This window comes from Syngnathus typhle, linkage group LG16 (assembly GCF_033458585.1).
Source record: "Syngnathus typhle isolate RoL2023-S1 ecotype Sweden linkage group LG16, RoL_Styp_1.0, whole genome shotgun sequence".
Classification (NCBI taxonomy): domain Eukaryota; kingdom Metazoa; phylum Chordata; class Actinopteri; order Syngnathiformes; family Syngnathidae; genus Syngnathus; species Syngnathus typhle.
This window is the reverse complement of record NC_083753.1, coordinates 5,814,605-5,829,478: the sequence shown is the minus strand read 5'-3', so window position 1 is coordinate 5,829,478 and position 14,874 is coordinate 5,814,605. Positions and strand designations below refer to the sequence as shown.

The 14,874-nt window shown below is 42.6% G+C and overlaps 1 protein-coding gene across 1 annotated transcript in view; it reads left to right on the top strand.

Annotated features, from left to right (window-relative positions):
* LOC133169747 (leucine-rich repeat and fibronectin type-III domain-containing protein 2) overlaps nucleotides 1–9,194 on the top strand; it is a 49,168-nt gene extending 39,974 nt beyond the window's left edge. Inside the window, exons 4-5 of the mRNA XM_061302177.1 lie at nucleotides 3,865–5,261; nucleotides 6,519–9,194. Of these exons, the coding sequence (XP_061158161.1) occupies nucleotides 3,886–5,261; nucleotides 6,519–7,512 (2,370 nt within the window). The 5' untranslated portion in view covers nucleotides 3,865–3,885 and the 3' untranslated portion in view covers nucleotides 7,513–9,194. The remainder of the gene's footprint in view (nucleotides 1–3,864; nucleotides 5,262–6,518) is intronic.
* The last annotated feature ends 5,680 nt before the right edge of the window (nucleotides 9,195–14,874 follow it).

The window sequence follows — 14,874 nt, the reverse complement described above, 5'->3', positions numbered from 1 at the left end:
GTGTTGTCATTTTATGACTAATGCCCGGCTTGCACTGACTTTATGTGAAAACAATCCAAAGTAACTTGATTGAGGTTAATGGCAAAATGAGGAGTCACCTAACAATAGCGCCAGCTCATTTCTATTCGGCAGCAATTGAAGTGAGCAGTATGTGTCATCTACTAAACAGCAGGTTGGCGTAATTTTCAGTGCTGCCGATGGCCGTGCCAGCAGCGTGATGATGACATGAATCCTACAGATGGACAAACAAGCTGTGAGAGGAGCTCCATTTTTCTCTTTAGCTACTTTCATAATTTGGGTTGCGCAACCATCTGTGAGGCTTGTTTCTTGAGAGGGATGTATAGCAACTCTGTCCACTCAATAAGTTTATATACAATTGAAGCTTAATTCCCATTTTCAACATCCTCATGCCTATTTTCAAGCAGCATGAATGTCATTTGAAATACTTTGAAGCAGATGTGCGAGTCGCTCGCCCACTGTGCCGCAACATGAACACACCTAACTTGTGAGATATAATCTGGACTGTCAGTTCCCACACATGACAGAAGTAAGTTTGCCGCACAGAAAGTTTCACCTAGCTGTCGGCCTGTGACGTCTTATCAAAGCGTGAGAGCAGAACGAGAGACGAAAGACGATGGCAAGTCTAGTTCGCTGCAGCAGCTGCTCGTAGCTTCCTTCAGGAGATTACAGGAGTGTATTTCACTTTTTTACCCGAGTGTGTTGAAAGATTCTCAACTCTGCTGAAATAAAAGAAATCACAAAAGAGATGAAAATAATATGATTTCCTATTTGGAGCTTCGGGCTCATTTATCATGTGGTTGTTGCCGTCGAGGGATGAGGACGCACTCAACGAACATCTCAGCTCCCACATGGTGAAACTATGTATAGAGCACTTGGATATTTGTTTGACGTAGTGTTCCAGGCCTGGTTGTGTTCAATTTAGCATCCCCCGCTCTTAGAAATACTTTTTTTTTTTTTAAATCAAGGCTGAGAACATTCTTTCCACAGGTTTGGTCAATGCAATTTTATACATTTCAGGAAGTGGCTAATAAAAAGGGATCACAGTCATCTTGGGTTTCTCAGCTCAGTAGTGGAAAATGAAAAAGCTCAAACCGTAAATGAAGTGGTCTCGAAAAGCTTTCTGCCGTTAAGCCATTCACGCGATGATTGGAAGTCACCACCGTGCAATGCAGCGACGAGAAAGCTCCAGTGATTTAGCATGATGTTGAAGTTGAGCGCCATATTGGATGTCCCCAATGCGTTATCATTTAGGTTCACTATTTCACATCGTAAATACTAATAGGAGTCTTACAAAACTGTACAGAGTGTCGCGTTGATTGAGGTTGTGATTAAGAATTCCATTCAAATTTTGCCTTGGCAAACAATGTTATTAAATGTGTGTAAAAACAATCATGTTCTTCAAATCATTGCAGGCAAAAGTTGCAATTTCTTCTCAATTGAGGCTTAGAAGTTTGGGACTGTGATAGCACACAAGTGTCACACACAGTAAGTGTCGTCTTGAGATACACCAAAACAACGGCCTTTTATGAGACAATTAGTCTGCACCGTGTTTTGTCAGTACACTTGGGCACTTTGCACTTATCTTAGTGGCAGTGTCATTTTGCCATATAATTAGCTCTATTTATTTTGTGGATGGAAACAAAATGTTTGCGTGGGCATGAACAGACTGGAAAGTTCATCCGCAGCCAAATGGTAATATTGCTGCAAAGTTCATTTGACGTGTTTTGGGAGGAGTATATGCAAATTGATGACAACAGTACACGCAATGTGGTTTGTCAAACGTGAGATGAATCTCAATGGCTGACTTTGCATCTTCAAATAATGCGTCTGGAGGCAGGTGAATACCCACGTGCACAATGGTGCCCGGAAAATATTGAGTTACATTTCTTTGAAATGCCAGACACGAAAAAAATCTTTTTTTTCAATGCCATGTTGCACAGGATGAGCAGATGCATTGAATTCATGCACTTGGAATGTGTTCAATGTTGCTTTTCGAGCTTGTCCAAAGAGAGAGATTCTTTACGATGACTCGGCAATGTTTGCCTCTTCCATCGACACTCCAAATTGGATCAGTTCAAACTTAATTTAGCTTCCAAATCTTCCCTGATGAAAACCCTCAGCACTACTTCAAGTGCAAAACATCTTTAGAATCCTGCAAGCTCCATTTCTTTTACAACATGAATAGTATATGCCTTGTTTTGCATGCTATACCAAAAGATTGTACTGTTCTCTGCTCACATGCCTATTTAAACGAGCACTATTTCGTGCATGGCTGTAAACCAATCTGTAAATATCATGTAGAGCAGCTGTTTGTCACATAGCTGAAAGAACAGAAGACAAATAAATGAGACTGCAAAGTTGGTTAAAACACCACAGCATATGTTTTACATTTGGGGCGTCTTTACATGACCTTTCACCCAGTGAGGAAAGATGACTGAGATTGCAAGGTTGAAATGTACACAAGTGCAGCAATCACAGAGCATCTTTACACTATGTCCTTTCCCTTAATGCATTGTGAGGCTGGATGCGCCTGTTGGCATTTCAGCAGCAGGCTTGACCTTTGCCTCGGCCATTGCAGATGGTGTTTGAGCCTGGGAAAAGGCCACTAGTAAATGGATACAGACCTTAAATGTTTCTTATTACTTGGTGGGGGGAAGCCTTATTCAGGAAAGGTCATCTCTCTCGGTCTCAGTTGGACTGACTCTGCTTCCCAACTCCAAAGTCAAATTGATTCAAGTTTTAATGGGAATTGGATATTTCACATGCCTTGAAATGTGCTTTTCTGTTGTTTACGAATGCCAACAACAACGTGACAACGATCACACAAGGTGGGGCGGGCGTGAATGCATCAGGGTCACTCACTGCCTGCCGATGATCAGGGACCAATGAACAACGTGGAGTGGGTGGAGGGTTGGCTTCACAAAGTCCATTAATCCCTGATAATTGGACACCTCGGTGGCATTAACCTCGGTTTTTGCCACGCTCGCTTGATCATTTCCAGACGTTATGTCAAATTTGATTTGATTATTTATGTCTTTGATTTTTTATGAAATGGTAAATGGACGTGATCTCAAATTGACCCATGACTGGAAGGCGCCATCAAATTATTCATCATCATCAATGAAGTGTTCCCGTTTTTCTGACAAGAAATATCTCTACAGTTTACTAATCCAAGACCAATGTGTTGGTTTCTTTGCATGGATTACATTTGACTTGCGACTTGATTTTAATCTCACACTTTGAAAGATTTGCGCCGCTTCTGGCTCTTCATTATTCTCTCAGTTCCTTTGTGCGGGAGCGCAAATGGGATTTTGGAACTTGGGGTCAAAGTTTCGAATAATAAATCAGTACATAAATCCGGGTTAAAGTTTGTAGAATTTCATTTTATCGGGTCGTGAAGGTTATAGCCATTCAAGTTAAAAGCTTTCTTATGTATTATAGCAAACACAATGTCAGTGAACCTTCAACATGACACATGTGCCCGACACTTGTGTCCACATCATTATTATTTTCAAACTATCTCTTAAGCGTATGCATCACTGAGCCTAACTATTACTCCTCCATTGCATTGCAAATTTCGATACATCTCTGAATCAAGCTTTTTAATGAGTAGATGTTAATGTGATTATCTCATTAAAACAAATATGTTTGGCCTACATAAGCTAAGATTGTTAGTTTGTCTACATTTTGCGTTAAATATTGGTTAGGGTTGTTTTTTTGTCATCGTCATTTGTTATTTTGACCAGAAAAGTCGTGAGCACCATTACAAATGTCCATTTTAGTACATTTCAGCTATCATAGAATAGCCAAATGAATAAAATTGTTTCATTGTCATTTCTGCAGGTCTCCTTGGTACAAACTAACATGGACAAAGTGGTGGTCAGTCTCCTGCTGCTGGGAATCACCTTCACAATGGCCCACGCATGTCCCAAATACTGTGTGTGCCAGAACCTCTCGGAATCTCTGGGGACGCTTTGTCCTTCCAAAGGACTCCTCTTTGTCCCGCCGGACATCGATAGACACACCGTGGAGCTCCGATTGGGCGGGAACTTTATCCTCAAGATAACCACTCAGGACTTTGCCAACATGACAGGTCTGGTAGACCTCACCTTGTCCCGCAACACTATCGGCACAATCCAGCCTTTCTCCTTCATCGACCTGGAGACCCTGAGATCACTGCACCTCGACACCAACAGATTGACTGAGCTGGGGCCGGACGACCTCCGAGGTCTGATCAACCTGCAGCATCTGATCCTCAACAACAATCAGCTGAGTCGCATCTCCAAAGCAGCCTTTGATGACCTGATGCTAACCTTAGAAGATCTGGACTTGTCATACAACAACCTACGCAGTGTGCCTTGGGAATCCATCCGCAAGATGGTCAACCTCCATCAGATGAGTCTGGACCATAATCTCATCGCATTCATTGCCGAGGGGACTTTTACAGACCTGGAAAAACTGGCTCGTTTGGACCTAACTTCCAACCGTCTGCAGAAGCTGCCACCGGACCCTATCTTTGCACGTTCCCAAACTAACGTCGGCATGAGTACTCCCTACATACCGCCGCTCTCTCTCAGCTTTGGTGGAAACCCGTTGCACTGCAACTGCGAGGTGCTTTGGCTTCGGAGGCTGGAACGAGAGGATGACATGGAAACCTGTGCTTCTCCGACCAGTGTAAAGGGACGCTACTTCTGGTCTGTCCACGAGGAGGAATTTGTTTGCGAGCCGCCCCTCATTACGCAGCATACAAACAAACTGCTAGTGCTAGAAGGCCAAACTGCTAGTCTCCGCTGCAAGGCGGTCGGTGACCCCATGCCAACCGTGCATTGGGTGGCCCCCGACGACCGACTGATCAGCAATTCTTCTCGAGCGACTCTATATGAAAATGGCACTCTTGACATTACAATCACGACGTCCAAGGATTATGGAACCTTTACGTGCATCGCTGCAAACGCTGCCGGGGAATCCACGGCCTCCATCGAGCTGTCGATCATTCAGCTCCCTCACCTGGCAAACGCTACAAACCGTACCACGCAGTCCAAGTCTGGTCTTTCAGATATCACCAGTTCGACCAAGATCAGTAAAGGGGAGCCGAAAACTCTGCCTGAGAATGTGGTATCTGTCTCAGAAGTGTCCTCAGCTTCAGCCCTGATTAAGTGGACTGTGGGCAAATCAACACCAAAGGTTAAAATGTATCAGCTTCAGTACAACTGCTCTGAGGACGAAGTTCTCATTTACAGGTAAGAATTATAAATACGATGACATGATGTCCAAGCGGCCATCAAAACAGCTGTAGCAGTCAGCCAATCGCGATGTTTGTTATCATCATCATCATCATATTTTCCCGTGTACAAAGGTTGCTCCGCGAGCTGGCAAGCGTAGCGTAGCAGCTGAACAGCAACCGTTCCCGTGAAAGTCATCAGTCATGGTCTCCGTAGCGGCAATTGAATGACACTTCTGACAAGTCTCGTTAATACAAAAAGAGGCTGATTTATTAGCTGGTTTCTTTTCAAATGGAGGGATTCGGCGGGATTTTTATTAGATCCACTTGGGACGTCTGACTTCAGAGGGTTGGAAGCAATGGGTTGTCATTTTACAATATGAATGAACTTTTCAGTTCACCAGTGGCACCTGATTGAAAGATCCATTTCTTCGATAAAGCGACTCAATCTATTGTCGAGTAGAACAATCCAATTCAACGCCCGCCGTCTTTCCACTAGTATTGCTTGTTTGTTTTTGGGCTGAGATGCATATGCGGCTGACAAAATAGCCAGATTGCCCCCGAGAGGTGATGATAGAGGTTGGCATTTCTACACAGCCTTCAGCTCGGTTGCGTTCACACCCTGACTGTGCGACTACACAAAACAGACTTGCTTCCGTTGAAGCCATTGACTTTTCCATTTACTTCCTCCATCCATGTATGTCGTTATTTTGTCTTTGTTCGTAGTGCTGTGGAACTGCTGTTTTGCAAACCTGTGAGTGAGGTCTTTCAGCATCCTCAATGAAAACGGGCCAGACAGCTCTATGTTTGCAATGTTAAGACCGAATATCAATTATAGAGCTTGTGGAGGGAGGATTGCACAAGTTCCCTCATGCATGAGAAAAAGTCGTGTCTTCCTCAGTATAGAAAAAGGCTATTAACGATGAATAATGAACTGCAGCAGCGTATGGTGCAGGGAGTTCAGAAGGATCAACGCTAAAAATAGAGATAGAACAGTATCATTGTTTTTTTTCCAAAGATCGTTCTTGTTCAAATATATTTGTAGACGTACTTTACTCATTTGAAAGAGCCATGATCATAAATTGAACCTTTTACTGTGACAGCTTTTTCATTTAAAGATCCGCCCGCCCGGGTTTCAAAAACCAGGTGCAAATTACTCGGCTGTTCATATTGAACCCTTTGGTTGAACGACTCGATATGAACTATATTAGCCCTCTATTTTTGCATTGTGCAATGTCAAACAATGTCTTCCTTTTTATCATCTGTGTGCTTCTAGGATGATTGCCATGACTAACAGAGCCTTCGTGGTCACCAATCTGGTCCCAGGGATGCAGTACGATCTGTGCGTATTGGCCATCTGGGATGACAGTGCCACCACACTCACAGCCACCAACATTGTAGGTTGTGTCCAATTTGTGACCACCGATGACTATCCCCAATGCCAGTCTCTTCACAGTGGTTTCTTGGGTGGCACCATGATCTTAGTCATCGGCGGTATCATAGTGGCCACGCTACTGGTGTTCATCATCATCCTCATGGTGCGCTATAAGGTAACCAGCGGTATCCAGACGATAAAATTACCCAGCGTGAGCAATACGTACTCACAGACCAACGGGGGTGTGAACAGGTTCAACGGCGCCCCGCCGCAAGTCAAATCGGCCGTGGTGGTCATGCGTGAGGAAATGGTTGAGTTCAAATGCGGATCCCTTCAGAGCAGTATCTCGCCATCCTCGTCCTCCTCCAACTCGCTGGATAGCCAAACGGGGAGAAGGCTCGGTGACTGCTACAGTATGCAGGCAGCTGAATGCAGCACCCTGCCCAGCAGCAAGTTCCGTAGGAACAGGCACAGCCACAAACCGCAAGCAAACTTGGACCACCTTTTAGGAGCCTTCACCGCAATGGAGCTGCGAAGGACCCCAAGGGACCGTCAAAGTGTAGCTGGCCCCTCCACCGCTTCCAATACTACGGTGACAGGAGCTGTCGCGCCCCTATCCGACAAAGAACCTCTACTCGGAAGAGCCGAGTCCACCACCATGCTGGGCCGTCTTCTGGGGCTGCCCCAGGAAGGTAAACCCAAGAGGAGCCATTCCTTCGACATGGGTCACGTGGGGTCCACCCAGTGCCGTGCTAGCTATCCTCGCAGGATCAGCAACATTTGGACTAAACGGAGTTTGTCAGTTAACGGCATGCTGCTGCAGTACGATGACAATGAGGACAATGATAAGCCGAGTTTAGAGGGCTCGGAGTGGGTGATGGAGAGCACCGTTTGAGTACTATTGGGCCACTATTGCACTGGACCCAACCCACTTGATCAAAATCATAGACTGGAGAAATACGTGATCAAAAGGAAGGCGCGTTACACACGGGACCAGTGTTTGTGTATTGCCACTTCAAACTTGTCATTTTTCAACAAAGCACTTAACTCGGACAGTCTTCGAGTGTGTGTACAAAATAGTTGACCTTTATTGACTCTTGGATTGCACAGCAATGGCTTGGAATACTTTCCCTCAACATGGCAAAGAGGGAAGAGAGACCAAATATTCGGAGCTCTTGATCAAATGAATTGACTGCCAAGTGGATTTGCCGCAGTTACCGTGAATGGGATGTACTTTTGTGTGACCCCACCGCGACGATAAGACTGCCGCCACAGTTGATCGAAGGACCGCAGGATCACAATGTGGGGGCGGCGCCGGGTGATTTAAATGTTTTTGTTTTTTTATCAAGGTTGTTGTTGTTTTTTTTATCATTTATACTATTTATTATTTTGACCGATACATCAAGTTACAGATGTACAGCTCGGTTATCCAGCATCATCCAAATGTCACAAAAGGTAGCCATTTCATTCCACATGATGTCATTTCCAGTCACATCAAAGAGCAAGCACAATATTTATTATGCGGCCCTTCTTTCAACATCAAGTAAAAGATTGAAACAGCACATTTTTTCTCGCCTTCTACTTTGGGTCATGTAAGAAACGTAGCACAAAGCAGGTGAAATCCTTTGGATCCAGTCTATGTTCACTCTCATTTGCTTTGCATTCCATTGGTCAAGCTGATGACAAAGGTCAGATGAATCTAGTGAATGGCCAAAAAAATGAGGATATTGCAGTCTAGTTAGGTTAAAAATCAGCCCGAAATAATGATAGCAAAATGAGAAAAAAAAGAATATCATATCTGTTAAACCCGATGGCATGGAAGAGAAAGGCTGCTGCCGAGTTGATTCATTCTCTTTCATTCCGAGTTGTAAATGATTCTTACTTTTACTTTGTGGCGTTTCACAATGATTGACTAACTAAGATTTAGCCACTCCCTGTTTTGATGCCTTTCCCAATATCCTGTGGGTTTTTGCTGCATATGATTCTGTTGGATGTTTCTATATTTTTTTAAATTGATTTGATCCCTTGGTGTAGCATTCTGTATATTGGCATATTTTGTACAAATAACTGGTTGGAATGTAAACGTGGGGAAATCATTTGGTGATGTTTTAATTTTCATTGCAAGCAAACAGTGAAGGTGCTTTACTGTGGTGTACTAACTTGGTCGTTTCTAGCTGGCTCAGTCAAATGGGATTTTCCACAACTGTAAGACAAGTGGCAACCTACTTCTTTTTAAAATGTCAATTTAAAAAAAAAAGAAGAAAAATCACTCAAATCAGAAACCAAATAAATCCTTACCGACAGACATTGTCTTTTGTTTCCCCTTCGATCAGATTGGTCACTATGTTGCCATGACTTACAGTACCTCTTGTCCCCACTACATCAGGGTAACCCAAAAAAAAAAAAAAAACATTTCCCAAGAAGTGACGACATTGTTGATAAAAGAGACATTTGTATTTTGTGAACGGACAATTTAACTTACTAGTTCTATTTGTGTCATCCCTTTTCACGCTGCTAAGAATACAATTGTGTGCGTGACTCGGCTTAGTCATGATTCTGCGACTCAAGGATTTAAAAAAAAAATAAACCTATGTGTGAAAAGATTTTTGCTAAAAAGAAAAAATATATATAAAATGTTGGTAAATTCCGTTGGCTATTGTTTTTACTCCAACATCACACACCAGTATGACTGTCATTGTTTATTAGGGGTGGGGTGGGCCGATGCATTGCTTTCTCAGGTCCAGTTGTTGTAATCAGGCCAGTTGCTGCTGACTCACCTCAGCACTGCCGATATTACGCATCACCAGTACACGCTGCTCCTTGCCAGGGCCCGCCCTAATTCATAATCTGCCTGGATGTAATCTAATTGTAAGTATCATCTTATACGAGCTCAATGTTGAGTAAAGCTTCTGTACCCTATGAAGACCTGAAAACAACTTAAGGTTTGCTCGCCTTTTCACTGAAGAAAGAATTCTGCCATACATTGCCATATTCCGGTTCATTGAAACATACCGTAATTTTCGGACTATAAGTCGCACCGGAGTATAAGTCGCACCAGCCATAAAATGCCCAAAAAAGTGAAAAAAAACATATATGTATATAGGTCGCTCCTGAGTATAAATCGCCCCCCCACCCAAACTATGAAAAAAAAAACGCGACTTATAGTCCGAAAATTACGGTACATTTCAAACCAAATAACAAAAAAACTCTTGTTTCTGAAAGAAGTTCATGTGAAGGGGAAATTGGAACCCGCCAGAATATTTTAGAACTGATATCCGATCTTTCTAGCTGGGACAAGCATTTACCTGATATCTCCTGGGTGGTTTAAAAATATCCCCAAATGCAATTATGGTGGGGATGTGATTATGTTTTCTGCTGGATGGCGAGGAAACACAATTGCATCACTTGCGGCTAATCAATAGAGGGTTCTAGGGCACCGCATTACTTACCTTGAAGTCAAAGGGCATGTATTAAGGTAGGTGATGAGCTGGTTAAATAATAGTTCATGAGGAAGCAAGTTAGAGATCAAGTTCATTTCAAGTTTGTATGTACGACAGCAACTTTGAAAGTAAGTTTGCTTGCAGTTTATTTTTTTCTAATTGTAACTCTTAAATGTTATTCTCATCAGTCTTTGGAAGCTGCTGTCTGTTGACTAGCATTTAGTTGTGATATATTTTCTGCTGTCTTGCTAAAAATGATCCGAAAGGAGCCTCGGGGCTCGTGAGAGCGACCAGCTGCGCGCCATTATCGCCCACCCGTCATCCTCCCTCGAGCTCCACTGAGGTAAGTTGGGATAAAGTGCCTGCCAGTTGTCTAGACTTGTCTCCCATTGAAGACGTGGTGTATTTTGAAGCAGAAACGATGTTAACAGAGACCCCAGACTGTTGATGTTGTACATCAAGCAACAATTAAGAAGCTTCCACAATGTTCTCAGGTGAGAAACACTTCTTGTTTTCCCCCAAAAAGAATCATATGTGAGCAGCAGGACATTTGAGCCAAAGGTGGATGTTGCCCATGACCATGATAATCTGTGGGAGACCACAGGTAAATACTAGATTACCTTTACGATATACAGCAGGGAGCAAATATGTATGCTACTAAACAAAGCCATCGTTGCGTTAACCCCAGCTCTACCCCAAATGATTGTTTTCCTGTGTGTCACCCAGCTGGTAGGGAAAATCAAACATATCATTGTGCTCCACGTGTGTGCACGCAAAGCCCATGCATACAAATGGACCTCCAGAAATCCAAAGTGCATTATGTTTTTTTCTCAGACATATCTGACAGGAGAAAAGATTCCACAATCTCTTCAGTCATGGCCGACATACGGCAGACTACCTGTGTGACCTACAAACTAAGAGAGGATCAGAAAAGACAGAGAAACAGGATTAACTGGGGCTAGAGAGGCTACAAGATTACGTTTAACCACCTTCAGCGAGTGTGCTAAGGTTGCATCTCAATGGCGTAGTCCTTAATATATCAAAAGCAATATTGACCTGAATTTTCAAGTGTTGTTGTAGTGTCAGCTACCAGCCCAAAGTAAAACAAGGTTAGAAAAATAAGCCCAAGCACATTTGCCCAAAGACACCAGCCACTTAGTTCATCCAGCCAGCCTTTAGCGAAAGATCAATTGCAACATTATCGCGAGCCCATCAATGGCACATTAGCATGTCTTTAGATTTGTTGAAGAAAACAATCGATTCTTCAATCAGCCAGTTGGGGAGTGCTGAAAAGGCAAATAAGAAGCACTAATGAGCAATCGGGCGTCGTCTGTGTTGATCAAATCAAGCTCGAAATAAACAACGCAGAGGGAGAAAAGATTGTAGGACGCAATGCTCAAGTGAAGCTAGAGAATGAATTTAACACGATTAAACCTTGCAAAAATGTCAGAAGACAGAAGCTAGTGTAGCTTCCTCTCATCATGTACGTACGTGTAAGATTGCTTTTCAACAGGCACACCTAATTGATTATACGTATTAAACGCTTGATTGAGTTTGGAATGATGAAAGCGCCAACAAGTGTCATTTGAAAATGCCTCTTGATGTGAGCCGTTCATACACATTGATTCAAATGAATGCACGACTACATATTTCCCTCCAAGTATCATTCTGCAGTTGCATTCCTTCAGTGATCAAGTCTACTGTTTACTCAAGCCCTAAATGCTCTGAAAAGACTGCATCGAATAAAAATGGAGGGGAAGCCCTCCCACAGGGTCCCGATTCTCTGCTCATCACCCCCACAGCGTTGAATCCCCAATCAAGCGGAATGTGATTTTTTTTTTTTTCCCCCTCCCCATTCTCCGAGGGATACTCCTTCCCTCACCCTCGGATTCTTTCCTCCCGCCGCCACTGCTCTTTATGAAATAAGAATAAATTGAACTGCAGGCTAAAGCCTTTCTCATCCAAGCCTAAATATGGCTACTGCGGGGAAACAGAAATTGCATCTTCCATATTCGAACTCCCAAGGGTATTACTTAACTTCTTATAGAAAGGTCAACTCTCAAATGGGTGGAAAAAAGAATGATTCCGTGGACGGCAAATAACAAGCTTTTCCCCTACAGATGAAAAACTGATTCGATGGTGAATGATGGATAGAGAAGATTAGACACTAGATAGAGCATTGTCAAGAACATTCGAAATCAAGATTTGTTTCCTCCATTTATTCTTCAATCAATACATGAAACTTGACTTTTTTTTTGCTTTTATCATCTGTTTGAAATGGTTATCAACATTAACAGACTGCACTGAATTGAACAAAATAAGTGGATATCATTTAGTAGGACAGGAGCTCCCTCTGATGTGAAAATTAAAAAAACGCAATACAAGAGTTGAAGAATATTCCATTCATAAATTGTCTTGCGGGCCAACTATAAATGGACGTTGTGCCGCAAATGGCCCGCGGGCCATATATCGGATACCCCATTCTTTAGAATCGAAAGAATTTGAACGGTTGTGTGACCTTGATTTAGCTCATAATGTAACCGTTGTTTCATCAACACTTCTAATGGAAGAATTCCAGACTGTAGATCTTTGTCACAAAAATTGAAGTTGAAGACCAAAGTGTGCAAATGCCCCAGCCGACCTCCCAGTAATGATAAAGCTTTGGTGACTATTGAGGACTAATCAGTCACAATGATTCCCAAAAGGACATCATGGCCTAGTTATAAAAGATAAGCTCATAGTGTATTCCAGAGTGCTGAAGGAAGCATACGTACAGTATATTCCATTTTATACTCGACAGGATAAAGCACTGGGGAGTGTGGAAGGCAGGTGAAAAAGAAAGGATGGATGGAGGAATGGAGCAGGGGGAGAATATCATCAGAGTAGAACTGTGTCAGACAAGCAACAACTCAGTGAAAGGAACATTTTCAAGGGCAGGAATGAGACCAGACATGTGTATTTTGGAAGGACCAGGAGACACGAGACGAGGTGGGAGGTACAGGGCGAGAATATGGAGCCATCAACCTATCAATCCATACTCAAGAGACAGCATGGGTTAATGAATTGTGCATTTGTGATTGGCTATTTCAATCAATTAAATAAATAAATAAAACAAAGAATATTTTTGGCCAGTTTGCAGCATTTCAGCAATCTTATGTAAATGTGAATTTTATTCTTTGCATTCAGGTATTTCTCTTTTTTTTTGCAGCAGCATACCTGTCTTTGCAGCGTTTGTCTGTTTCGATCGCGAGTGCCCTTGTCGGCCACATACAGTAGTTGAAAACTGGCTTCTTACCATTCCTAAGAGAAGTCAAAGAAAGTCAAGATGAACAAAATACACCACTATAAGAACTTTGACTGGCAGATGAAAAAAAATCTGCAGGCTTGGCCGTGTACTGCGGATGACATAATGAAAAACATTATATAACACTCAGTTGAGGAGGAGAAGGAAAAAAAAAATCAGCAAGTATATCATGACATAGAAATCAAGCATACACAGATGTCTGAAGCTTGCCAAAACACTGCAGCATTATTTTTAGACTGCAGCTCTGACTGTGTCTCTTTTCTGCCTAGTTCATAACTCCAAAGAGTTTCCTCCTAGAGTGCTTGCATCTCTGTTTGTGAGCTGGCAAATAAAGGAACTGTCCTGTTTCCCTTTCTTTAATTGTGATCACTTGAGCTCTTTTGGTCTTCACTACATCACCACCTTTCCTCATCGTAACAGACAGTGGATCGATATCCATGTCTTAGTGCTCCAATTTCTATTGACTTTGTTTTCCTTAAGACTCCATAAAGAGCCTTCTGGCATTATCCCCTTCACTCCCAATGAATTGTATCAAGTAGCTGAACTGAAGGACCACTGTAACATTAATTCTCTCTCCTTTTGCATTTTTTTTTCCCCTGATGGATTTCTTTTTTGTCGATGCATCTTAAGATCCTTGTCATCATACATTACAAATGGAAACATTAAATTGGCTGAACTGGTTGCCAGCCTGGAGTGAAGTGGACTTCTGAACTTTGCCGACCAACGTACATGTAGAAATGTGATCTTACAATGATGCGGTCACAGAGTAAACAGAGCAAGATCATTCCCACCAGCCTACACATCCCCGAGAGTGAACAAATGTCGGGAAATCCTATTAGAGCAAGATGGACCTGGCGACAACCCTTTGAGGATAAAAGAGGATCATGCTCATTTCCTTTAGCACATGATGCTGTGGATATATAGACATCTTTGAAGGATTCCTTACACGCCATGAGTCATGGGGAGGAAGTGTAGGTGTGTGCTGTAAGGAGGCTTGCGCACTATTGGCTGTGTTTGAATGTCTTTATCTTGGCGTAATGAAGGCCCATGCTGTGCGCCAAGCAGTTGGTGTAGCTCTTCACGCTGATGTGCACCTCAGGATATGGCTTTTGATGCCATACGTTCATCATCAATCAACCCTTGTTTCGCTGAACCACCATCTCATCATTTCATGCGAGGGATTCATCCTCAGTGGCTGTAAGAAGCTCTCGTAAGAAAAAAATGTGCAATACTATGCTACTACACTAAATCAAAATCTAAATCAATACATTTTGCATTGGTTTTACTTGAAATGGTCTTTGACTGACAGGTCAAAAGACGACATGCGCATAGATTCGATGAAAATAGCCATTCTTTTTGACATTAAAATATAGAATAAATACAGTAGGGCTGCAAGAACCGATCAAACCGATTATTAACAAGTGTTGGCTTGGATTCATTGTACCTACAGGAAATGCTGACGTACAAAAAAACAGTCATGGAAATCAGCATTGACGCTTTGGTAATTATAAAC